General features: G+C 45.1%; 1 protein-coding gene across 2 annotated transcripts; it reads left to right on the top strand.

Annotated features, from left to right (window-relative positions):
- Nucleotides 1-2,010: 2,010 nt before the first annotated feature.
- On the top strand, nucleotides 2,011-11,872 carry mdc1 (mediator of DNA damage checkpoint 1). Of its 2 annotated transcripts, none has more exons than XM_079275381.1 (11): nucleotides 2,011-2,197; nucleotides 2,321-2,905; nucleotides 2,991-3,069; nucleotides 3,243-4,474; nucleotides 5,346-5,408; nucleotides 5,531-8,694; nucleotides 9,014-9,145; nucleotides 9,474-9,656; nucleotides 9,796-9,921; nucleotides 10,490-10,600; nucleotides 10,706-11,872. In XM_079275381.1, exons 1-11 carry the CDS (start codon nucleotides 2,062-2,064, stop codon nucleotides 10,907-10,909), a joined length of 6,015 nt encoding a protein of 2,004 aa, XP_079131507.1. In that variant the 5' UTR covers nucleotides 2,011-2,061; the 3' UTR covers nucleotides 10,910-11,872. The 2 variants fall into 2 exon arrangements, with proteins under 2 accessions (XP_079131507.1, XP_079131506.1); XM_079275380.1 differs by having other exon boundaries at nucleotides 9,011-9,145.
- Nucleotides 11,873-12,019: the final 147 nt, after the last annotated feature.

Below are 12,019 nucleotides of genomic sequence, written 5' to 3'. Positions count from 1 at the left end.
ATAAAGTTGTCAAATGAAAATGTGTTTGCATTTCATTAATTCGTACAATTGTTCATATTTGTTTGATAAAACATCAACGACAAGTCAGCCATCATATCTCAATCACATTTCAAAATGTAAAAGGATTTAATGTTGAGGCAGATTTCCAGAGATGGATGAATGTTAATTCTGTTGAGGTCAGCAGTTTGTGCAGTAGAGGATACTAATGTGCAGTCACGTGCTGTTTCCTGCTGCTATGAAAAAAAGCTGCGTCATTCAATTTCGTTGTGCATGGATAACAAGGTTTAATGTCTGTTCCATGAGTATTTAGCCATAAAACAGTTACGTTATCAGTGCTGACATGCAGTAGGTCCAATATGATGTTATTGGAGTATTTAATGAGGTGTAACAGAGTTTTATACTCCGGAACGCTGTGTGGCATGACCAGTTTGCAAGATGATAGTCCGACCAATTTATTTTTCTGTACCAAGCCACATTCCCACAACTATGAGTCAAATGTAAGAACACATGTTCATTGCACCCCAGCAGCATTTAGATGATCTTAATACAAAACTTCAAAAGTGCAGTTCCAAATACTTAGACCAAGCAACAAAGTTGCATACTTAATTTGGAATACTTAAATATTTTTACAACTCAACAAGGAAAAACAATTGTATGCGTTTGTAGTTTCTTGTAAGGCTTTGCATTCACATTCCTGTGGAGAAACTGGAGGTGGGGAAGTAGTAACTTTATTGTTTCATATATATATATGAGGCTTACAACTGTTGTTGCTGGTGCCCAAAGCATGCCTGGCTCAACCTGCAATGGGACCAGAGGGCAAAAATTAGCTGCTGTGCGCATATTCCTCCCACACAGGCCCCAAGGTTACTGTATGGTAATGTATGCAAAAATAAGCACCAAACTGAAATAGTAATGGTCTTAAACTATCTTTAACTCCGGGACTCAAGACAGCTTCTCAATGTTCAATGGTGGTCAATGGACCACCTCATGAAATGTAACTGACAGAACACTAAAACAAAGAAGTAGGCCTAAGCAACTGGATAATGTAAAATTGTAAATGTTTTCTAACTATCTTTCAGAACATTTCCCAAAAGTTGTGTAAGTTATGCAGACAGTTAGACCAGTTCATTGTGTAGACCAGGGTGCGTGGCGGCCCCTTTAAGATACGCGTTTGCGGGAAATGTTGAACCAATCAGAGTCTTTTAAAGTTGGACTGGGTTCAACTGACCAATGGCAACAGATTCCAGAGTGAGTGATTGGTATATTGGCCAATCACTTGCGGTTGGGACGCCTCTGGTGGGCGTGGTTGAATCCTTCCCGGATGTGCATGTTTATTTCCTTTTGTTGCATCTCCACTGAGAAAAGCGTGTGAAGGTAAGCATGAGGTTACAACCTTTTTCATAACATGTGAAGACAATCTTGTAATACACACCCATCGTGCAAATTTACATACGAGCTCATTTGAATAATGTTGCCATGCAGTTGGGTGTTTAACGGTCAAGCCCCTCGCTTAATCTCTTATCGTTAAACTTCCTGCAGAGTTTCAAGGTAACGTTTAGGTTAATTGACCTGATAGTTAATTAATATTGCACTGTTTTTAATTAAAAATAAAGACGTGGGGTTAATTACACAATGGGTTTTTAGGTTTCCTATAACGTGAGGTTATGATTTTGACCTATGATTTACTCCAACTAGCGTTTAACGCCTTTTTGTAGTTTTGTTTTTATGCTGACCGGAAGCGGGGTTGCTGTGAAGTGATGCAGCATTGACAGACATGTTCATACACGTTTAATATAAGTTGAATCAGCGTTAATTTATGCTTCAAATTGGAAGTTAGCAAGAATACAATAGGAAAGTATAGCCAAACAGATCGTCAATTAGCTATTTCGGCTAACGTTAGCTGCATGAAGTTGCCTGGTAATATCTATGAACTGTTTATGTTTTCAAGGCCAGTTGAAGCTACCGTTGGTGGAATTAAACCTCAACATTACAGCCTTCATAGCCATTCATCTGTCTTTAAGTTGTGGCCCAGCAGTCGTCCTGCCTTACCCTGTGTGTGGAATGGATGCCACTCAAATGATCAGTGACTCAATCCTGGAGTCAGATGAGGAAGACAACAAAGAGGAGAATGAAAACAAGAGGGGACGACCATTGGCTAAACTGTGCATCTTAAAAAATGATCACATCCCTGAGACAGGTGAGTGGCTTACTGCTGCTGTTATTACACCGCTTTGTTGATTTATTGATCACAGTTTGTTTACATTTGCATAAACAGGTCTTGTCTATGTATTTCTTCTGATTGACGTTCTCTGTCACCCAGAGTTGCCCCTCTTTTTGGGAGATAATGTGGTGGGCCGTGACCCCAACACCTGCACCCTGCCCTTGCCGGCACCCTCGATATCCAAGCAGCATGCCACCATCTGCATCTACAGGAGAAGAGGTCGTCACAGTGAAGTGGACATAGAGGCTTTGATTTGGGACCTAGGGAGCATGAATGGGACCCGCAAGGGCCACTTAAAGCTGACTCCTAATGTCCGCTATGCCCTCAGTGAACGTGACAGTTTGGTGGTGGCAGACATCCCATGTCAGTATGTCAGCTGCACTACAGATGCAGTCTCCTCTAAAGGGGCTACGATGACTCCTGTTAGCAGAAATTCAGAGGTAAACGGCAGGTTGCCAGATGTCTCGGGAGAAAAGGGAGGTGACTCAAGCACAGGCAGCAAGAAATGTGTCAACGGGGGTACAGAGGCTAGGACGTCATTACCTGATCAGCAGGAAACAAGGAAGACTCCTGTCAGAACCAGTTGCCTGTCCTTTGAGCAAACTCCAACCCAGCCGCAGGGGACCCTGGTCCCAGAATCGGACTCAGACGAGGAAAGAGGAGACATAAGGCGCAAGGCTCTAGGTATATGAATTATGTTGGTACTTATAGAAATGAAGCCCTGTCTTTTTGTATCTGATGTTTTACATCTTTATTCTTTTTTTTACAGTGTCCGATTCTGACTCCCATGAATCAGGTCCCACCTGTTCAACATTCCTGAGTCCCACAAACAAAATTGTCCCTGAAAGGTATATTAGCAACATCTTATCTTGGGCTTTTTTAAAATATGTACAGTACATTCATAACAAATGAACATGTAACACAAACATTACAAATCCTTGTAATTATGTGCATCGAAACAGTTAACTATTTTCTCCTCTGAATTAAAATGCTGGTCACATTGTTTTCCACTGTTTTCCAGTGAGGATGAAAGTCTCATCACACCGTCCTCCACTAAAAATAGGCCTGACAGACATGTCGGCTTCAGTAAGGAGGAGCCAGACGTAGAGGTGGGGCAACAGCAGCTAAAGGACAAAAAGACACTTGCAATTGTGGACGACAGTGAAGACGAAGCAGAAAGAGCAGCGCTGGGAGGGAGAAAGTCTGAGGAAAGTGAACAACATGTGCCAGACAAACAGGAAAGCAATGTCAGTCTTACCGGAGAGGATGAATTGCTCGTGTCTCCACCAGCAGTCTCCACAGTCGCGAGCCCTGTATTTGGCATGGACAGTGACACTGATGTGGAGGGAGAGGAGGAGAGGGTGGCGTCTGCAGGCCCACTGACCATGAATACAAACCAACAAGCTGAACAGCCACCAGACACAGCCCAGTTTCACATGGACAGTGATACAGATGCCGATGAGGATGCCTTACGCCAAGTTCCCAAACCTGTGCCTTCCTCTGCTGACCACACTAAACCACCTCATGTTATTTCACTCATTCACCCAGAAGGCATCACTATGGACAGCGATACTGATGTGGAGGATGACGCTGCGTCAGACGCCGCCGTTAAAGCAACGTCACTTCAAAGCACACACGCAGCTGACTCTTCCCCTTCTATGCAGCGCAGCGATTTGCACCTAGACAGTGACACAGATATTGATGAGGAAGAAGAAAAGCAATGTGGAACAAATAATTCATGCCCTAAAATAGATGAAACTCCCACTAGATTAGAATCCGCCCCCGCCGCGTCTCACAGCCTGCATCTAGACAGTGACACGGACGATGAAGCCATTCCTGCCCCTGCCATCGGTGAACTCTCGGTGGCGTCTGCTGTCACAGAGTCCGTCCCCACTGCAGATGCAGGAGCCGATTTGGCTGTTCTGTCTGACAGCGACACAGATGTGGAAGACGATTCTCCTCTGCTCATACCTGTTGTCGTCACAACCTTGTCTGTCGATCCTGGTGCCACGTCGGAAGCTCTTCGGTCCGATTCTGATGCAGACACAGATGTCGATGAATCCAGCGTGCCCCCTGCTGGGGATGGGGTCAGTCCAGCTGACCTCAGAGTGGACAGTGACACAGATGTGGAAGATAAGGAGGGGGATTCTGGAGAGGCAGGGGAGAACCAGATTCCCAGCCTGCGCAGAGAGAACACACCTGGGCTGCTGGTTCCCCTTCAGCAGAACTGCTCTACTCCTGTACAGGTGTCAGGTAATCAGTCCATCAATCTTCAAATACGAACTTAATGGAGGGAATGTAGGCTGCAGCTGTAGATGGTGTTCACTCTTGTTTCATTTGCAGATCACTTTCTCGATTCATTGTTTGGTTTATAAAAATGACATAAAATAGTGAACAATTCCGACAATATTTACCCACAGCCAAAGGTGATGTATTCTGTCTGCTGGTTTTGTTCAACAGTCCAAACCCCAAAAGATATTCAGTTTACAAAGAAAAGCATCAAATCCTCACAGTGAAGAAGCTGGAAACAGGAAACGTTTTCCTTAAAAAATGACTGAAACAATTAAGCGATTATCTAAATGGTTGCCTGTTTATTTTCTCTTGATCGACTAATTGTTGCTGCTCTAGAATATATTAAATATTATAATATCGACCATACAAACAATGACAAATAAAAGAAAATACAAGTAAATAAAGATTTGAAATAAAGCCTTTCCATACATTTTATTGACTGAACAAGCCTTTCATTTAGCAGGCGGCTCTTTATATCACAACTTCCCATGCGTGGAAAAAATCAATACAACTTAAACACTGGCAATCAACCGAAATAATAATATAATGCAAGAAAAATACACATGTTTTTGGCACTTAAAATAGAAATATGTCTGGTTATGCATGAATTTAGCAATCAAGACATGTTGGAAAGGATAGATTTTCTAAATAATCAACAACAGGAATTTAGATTTTTTTTCCTAATTTTTAAGTGATCCATTTAAAGTGGACCTCCTTTTCTCAATTTGAAGACGCATCATGCACTCCTTGATCCACTGTATACATTGTTTGGCCTTTTAATATGAAATATAAGCCTGTTTAATTGGTTATTTTCACTCTTGGATGATACCAGAAGGAGGACTGGAAGATATGGACACTCAGGCTTTCCTGATTCCCTCATCAGGTCCATTTAGATGTGAGTAAATTACTTTTGACTCATAACTTTGTGTCTGTTTATAAACCGATGGGTACATCAGAGGTAAAGCATTACTTTTAACCTTGCACACACTTCTTTATTTTGTCTTCTTTGTCTCCCAGGTGCAAGACCTATAGCATTGTCTTCCTGCTCAGACAGCCTGGAGGACGACTTGTGTGTTGTGGCTGAGACCCAGTCCTTCATTCTCCAGACCAGAGACTGCCAGGGCAACCCTCCAGAGGACCACAACAAGGACCCCACCCAGTCTTCTCTTGATGAAAAAGGCAAACAGTCCATTAGAGGAGGGTCTCTCCAGCTGGGATCTTCTGACAGCAGCCACCTGGACGGTCGGGCTCTGGCCATGGCGAACACCCAAGCTTTTGTCTCCGTGGTGGAGGGTGTGAATCTGGACGATACCCAAGGATATGCAGACAGAACTTCCTTGGAGACTGATTCAAAGCTGCAGACCTATGGAGAGGTTGAGAACCCTGCCAGATGTTCAGTAATGTCTGCAAAAGATGGCCGGGTAGATTTTGACCTGGAAGCAACACAGGCGTATATTTCAGAGCCCGACAGTGATTTAGAGGTTGAAACCGATGAAGATGAGAGAATAAACACTGCTACTGCTGAGACTCAGCCTTTCTACATTCCCACCTCATCTACTCTTGCCATGGCTGAAACACAACCAATGTTTGCCCTTGATGAGGAGGAGGAGGAGGAGGAGGAGGAGGACAGTTTGGAACATGTGGAGGCAGCTCAACCTCAGAAGAGGCTCCTCAGTGACGCTCTTTCTGTGGCTGAAACTCAGCCCATGCATGTAAGTGAGGATGAGGAAAGTGATGATGAGGACTTGATTCCACAAAAAAGGAACGCAAAGCCACTGCAGCTTGAAGAGGAGCAGACACAAACGCTCACAAACTTATCACTTGTTGAAACCCAGCCAATGCACTTTGGTGTAGCTGAAACTCAGCCCATGGCTACAAGTGGAAATGAGGAAAGCGATGTTGGGGATTCAATTCCAGGTCCACGAAAAAGCAAAGCAAAGCAGCTGTGGCTCGAAGACGAGCAGACGCAAACACTCACAAACTCTGAGCTCTCTGCTGTTGAAACTCAGCCAATGGCTACAGGTGAAGATGGAGAAAGTGATGAAGAGGAGTTTACTTCAGGTCCACGAAAAAGGAGAGCAAAGGCACTGCAACTTGAAGAAGAGGAGACACAGCCCCTCGCTAGTTCTGAAGTCGCTGCTGTTGAAACCCAGCCCGTGGTCGCGGGTGAAGACAGAGAAAGGGAGGATGGGGACTCAATTCCAGGTCCACGAAAAAGAAGAGCAAAGCCAATTCAAGAAGAGGACACACAACCGCTCACAAGTGCTCAGGCCTCCACTGTAGAAACTAAAACGGTCCGACAGCCTCGGAGGGGGAAAGGAAAACAAGCTGAAGCTGGAACCAGTGGCACGACTATTGGAGGTAGAAGAGGGACACGGGCAAGATTAAGAGAAGAGGAGGAGCCGGCAGAGTGTTCTGAACCTCCCAAGAGACAGACGAGAGGGAAGATGAAGGCTTTGCCAACTCCTAGAGGAAGAAGAGGAAAATCAAGGCCTGCGGAGAGTGAGGAAGAGGAGAAGGTAGAGCAGGCTAAACAAGCTAGAGGGAAAAAGTATACGATGCATCAGAAAGATGGCGAGGAAGAGGAGGAAACGCTTGAAGCAGAAAGAAACGGCGCTGAAAGTAACCGAATAAAGGAACAAGAAGAAGCGAGGGAAGAACAAGACAAATTAGAAAGGGAAAGAAAAGATAAGGAAGAGCAAGAAAGAGTGCAGGCTGAAAATGCAGAAAGCTTAAGACTTGAGCAAGAGAGAGCAGAAAAAGAGCGAATAGAGAGGGAAAGAAAGGAGGCAGATGAAAAGAAAAGAGCTGATAAGGCACAAAAGGAAAAAGAACGATTGGAGAGGGAAAGAAAGGAGGAGGAAGAAAAAGAGAGATTAGAGTGTGAAAAGGCAGAAAGAGACGAGAAAGAGAGAAGAGAAAGGGAGGAGGAAAAGGAGAGATTGAAGACGGCAAAGAGGGAACGAGAAGAAAAACTTGAGAGGGAAAGGAAGGAACAAGAAGAAAAACAAGAACAAGAGGCCAAAGAGAGACAAACAAAAGAGCAAGAAGAAAACAACAAAGAAGAAAACAACCCCAAAACACCCACAAGAGGTCGCAGAGCAGCCAGGAGAACAGAGCCGCAACAAGACTCCACCATATCAGCCAACGATGATGTCCCAGCAAGGAGAACCCGATCTCGCTCCAACTCTTCCAACTCTGTCAACTCAGAGAGGTCTGCTTCAAGTGTGAACACCCCGGGGAGCAGAGGCAGAGGCAGAGGAGCGAAGAGGACCAGTGAGCCACTGCAGGCAGTCATCGCCAGAAGCAGCAACAGAAGGAGGACTGTAGCTGCAGAGCCAACACATCAGGGAGTCCTTTTGAGGTCCAACTCCACCACCTCCTCCAACTCTGAGATTTCCAGCTGCTCTCAGAGCAGAGGAAGAGGAGGCAGGCAGCGAGGAAGAGGGAGGAAAACGGAGCCACACTCCATCCCTCCTATCAATACTCAGAGTGGCCAGAATTTGGCTCTCAAACCTACAACCAGAGGCAGGAAAGGCAGGACAGAAGAGGAATCCTCTAATGAGGTTCCCCGTGAGGATGAACCAGAGAAGGCAGATTGTCAGCAGGCTAGTACCACTAGAGGGCGACAGCGAGCTAATGCAAATGGCTCTAACCCTGCTGCTGGAGATGAGAAATCCTCTTCAAATCAGGGCTGTGGCAGTGACGAATCACCTCTGCTTAAAAGGAATGTGAGGAGCAGAGGCCAGAAAGCGGTAAAGATTGAGACTGTGGAGACACCAGTAGCTCCTGCAGTCAGTGATGAAGAGGAGGCTGAAGAGAAAAGAAAAGGAATAAAAAGAGAGTTGGAGGCAAATACGGAAGAGGATTCCAGCAGTAGCTCCAAAATATCCAAAGCGAAGGGGAAAGCCCAAACAGCAGAGGCAGCGAAAGGTGAAACAAAAGATGAGAGTCAAGTCCAGGTTAAGAGAAAAGGCCGGGCGTCCGGCGCTCAAGCTAAGAAGAGTGCAAAGGATTCCCCTGCTGAGTCGGCGGTGAAAGAAGAGAGTGAGGAAATGGAGGAGGGGATCGTTGAGAGGAGAGGCAGAGGCCGGACATCAGTGGTCCAGAAACTGAAGAAAGAGAAGCAGGAAGAAAGTGAAACATCTGTTGACCAGGATCCACACGTGGAGGCATCAGAGGTGACTCGATTACTTACATTTTAAACATGCACTGGACTTTTCACCGTGAGTCAGCCTTTCCAACCATCACGATGTGCTGCAATCAACATCAGGGACTCCCAGCAACAAGAGTAGTTTGACCTACTCTGCATCTCCATTAACACACTAATGAATTGAGTGGTTTAGTGGTCTCACAGTCACTTTCTACTCCTGCGTTTTCATGATCTTTGCTTTCTTTTACGTCACACGTGCTCATCATCCTCCCTGCATGTTGCACGCTTGTCCTTGCCTGTTGTTTAACCTTGTCTCCCCCTCCCCCGCCCCTCTTCCTTCTTAGCAGACTCCGACCGGCGGTGTGTCCCGGAAGCGACGGGCTCTTGCGGGCTCCTCACCTGTGGCAAAGACCCCGCGCTCCTCCTCTGATTCCCCGGCAGCCGGGGGTCAGTCACGAGCTGCCGGACAGGCCTACAAGGTTTTCTATGTCTTTGTACACATGTGGTCATATTTGTCAGATTGTCAAAATGATGCCGAAGAGGGAAATTTGACTGTAATGTTATGCTATGCTGATGTTGTTTTATGAAGCTGTTCATATAACATGGTGTTATATATGTTTTTTTTGACATTTTCTTGATATTCTTTAATGTTTTTTTGTGGAAAGCAGTTTCCCCGAGGGGGCAATAAAGGCTTCATACGTTCACTTCCCAGGATGACAGATGAGCAGAAATCTGTTCAGTAAGGTTCATGCGAGCTAACGTGGCTTCAGACCTCCGAACAACACAGTGCGTCTGTCCCCCTCTCAGGTGCTGTTCACAGGTGTGGTGGACAGAGAAGGGGAGAGAGTGTTGGCTCGTTTGGGAGGCAGCATGGCTAAAGGAGTGGCAGACATGAACTGCCTGGTGACTGATACGGTGCGCAGGACCGTCAAGTTCCTGTGTGCGTTGGCTAAAGGAGTCCCCATTGTCACCACACACTGGCTGGAAAAGGTTAGTTTCTATATTAGCAGTTCAAACTCGTCTGGGGCCAGTTTTCTCTCTCTCTGATAAATGCATGTATTCACAAATACTACACACGCATAGACACTCACTGCTCTTGATGTCTTTCTCCCCTCTCCCTGTGTTTCAGAGTGGTAAGGCTGGGAGCTTCCTGCCTCCTAATGCGTTTGTTGTGAAGGATCCAGAGCAGGAAAAGAAGTTCCATTTCTCCTTGCAGGAGTCTCTGAGGATTGCCAGCAGTCGGCCTCTCTTACAGGTACTCTTAACATAGTCATGCCATCTATTTCTGTGCTTTCTCTCTCTCTGAGTGAGAGGTTGACAGAGTGTCATTGTGGCACACGGTTGGTGGATAATAATGACCGTGAGGAATCGTGAGTCGTAGCGCCATCCAGACATGAACGTGTCACAGTCATCTTCAGCCTATAAAAGATCTGAAATCCATTTTGTTTTTACCACCAATCATTGCTTTTATCTCTGCCTCCTTGTAGTTGAACATAAACATGAAACAACGAAAGTCTTTTTATTAGCGCAGTGACGATTGGTCACTATTACACTTTGGCTTGTGGGCAGTAATTTGATTATGTTTTATGGGCACTGCACAGAGGGAAGTCACGTTTCCATTTCTGTTCCACGTTCTACCCTGCACCGTTCAGATCCGTATCAGAGATACTTTGATACCACATAACAAGCTGATGCTGGCTAAAATTGTGTCACGAAATACCAAATTCCATTCCTAAGAGCCTTCTATTGATTTGTGGAGGCGTTCTTGCAGAGACGCATGTCGTGTACTGCATCTCTTTGTCTGCTTTTTCTCGTTCTCTTAGGGCTATGAGATCCACGTTACCAAGTCAGTGAAACCAGAGCCAGTTCACATGAAAGACATCATCTGCTGCAGTGGAGCGACCTTCCTCCCTAAGATGCCCTCCTCTCACAAGGTACCAGTTAAACTCCCCCCCCCCCCCAGGCCTCACATGCAATAAATGAACATTATTGTGTGATGGTCTGTCTATATATCTTATCATTTATCCCTCCCCTCTCAGCCTCAGACTGTCGTGATTTCCTGTGAGGAGGACTGGCCGCTCTGTGGGCCGGCTCTCTCTGAATCTCACCCGGTGGTCACAGCGGAGTTCATTCTCACAGGGATCCTTCAGCAGAAAGTTGACCTTCAGACGCACAGACTCTCTGCCCCCGCAAACGCTCTGCAGCCTGCCACAGGCAGGGGAAGGAGCAGGAAGAAGACTTAGCACCACCACAGTACACTGTATTGAAACAACAACAAAAAAAAAAAACATTGTTTGCGTGTAGGAAATCTGCAGTGGAGTTTTTCCGTCGCACATAGATTCCATTTCCAATCAGAGACCGGTAGAGACACCAGTGAGCCAGCTGCTCGTCCGTATGAAAGACTTGAAGAATGCATTGTAACATATTGTGGAGCATGGAGGTCATTTAAAAGTGTCAGCTGTCGGATGTTGCACAGCTTTCCGAGAGGAAAGAAACATAATTTAGGAAACTTACCAAGTCTGTCTTAGTAAGTTGTTCTTACAATTGTACCTTTTTGCCTTGTAGATGTGAAAAGTTTTTAGGTTTTAAAGTTTCAGAAGCTAAAAGCGATGTTAACACTGCTACGGGGAATTGCTGCTACTCTCTATGCGTGCTAAGTGCTTCGACTCAATCAGCAGCTTCGGCAGCCATGAAGTGGGAGTTGTATAATCATGTTTGGGTGTTGTTTTGAAAAACATCAGCTATGGTGGCCAGTGGATGAAAGAAAAGAAGCTTGCTTCCTGTGCTGATAAGTGCATAGTGCCTTTTTATAAAGAGGTAATGCTGAACCTATACCAGTGTGTCTTTTTCCTCTTACTCCATTAACCACCACCACCTACTCCATTAAGGCTTCATCCTATTACGTCCATGGATCTGATGCTGATGCTGGTTCTACGTCAATATCTTAAGGCCGTACATTTATCTGTGTGTTTATGTATACATGTCATGTTAAAAAGGACCAGTGTAGAACTAACATTTGGTTTATTTCCTGATCCACCTTAAATATTGGAATTGAACTTTCTGTGTCATTTGATGTTTTAAAGTCGGACTCACAAGCTTGTAATGAAGTTTGATTTTAGAAATACCAAATAGCTAACATCTCAATACCGAGATTATATAAAATCATGACGTCTGCTATCACCAATGAAACCATTAAATCTTGTCTATGTTGTGTTTATACGTGTATTTATTTACTGAATCTACATATTCTGGTATTTCATTATGCAGCCTTGTACCTGTATTGTTTAGGCTTCGATGTGTCGCTCAGACGATTTGGTTAAAAGCGTCAGAAACACGAGGTACACGGACCATTT

This window comes from Melanostigma gelatinosum (genome assembly GCF_949748355.1).
Source record: "Melanostigma gelatinosum genome assembly, chromosome: 9".
Taxonomy (NCBI): domain Eukaryota; kingdom Metazoa; phylum Chordata; class Actinopteri; order Perciformes; family Zoarcidae; genus Melanostigma; species Melanostigma gelatinosum.
This window is presented reverse-complemented; position numbering and strand designations above follow the sequence as displayed.

Coding starts and splice junctions, on each gene's coding strand:
- mdc1 (XM_079275380.1), top strand. CDS start 2,062: ATGGATGCCACTCAAATGATCAGTGACTCAATCCTGGAGTCAGATGAG. Junction 2,198..2,320: donor TGATCACATCCCTGAGACAG/GTGAGTGGCTTA, acceptor TCTGTCACCCAG/AGTTGCCCCTCTTTTTGGGA. Junction 8,695..9,010: donor CACACGTGGAGGCATCAGAG/GTGACTCGATTA, acceptor CTTCCTTCTTAG/CAGACTCCGACCGGCGGTGT.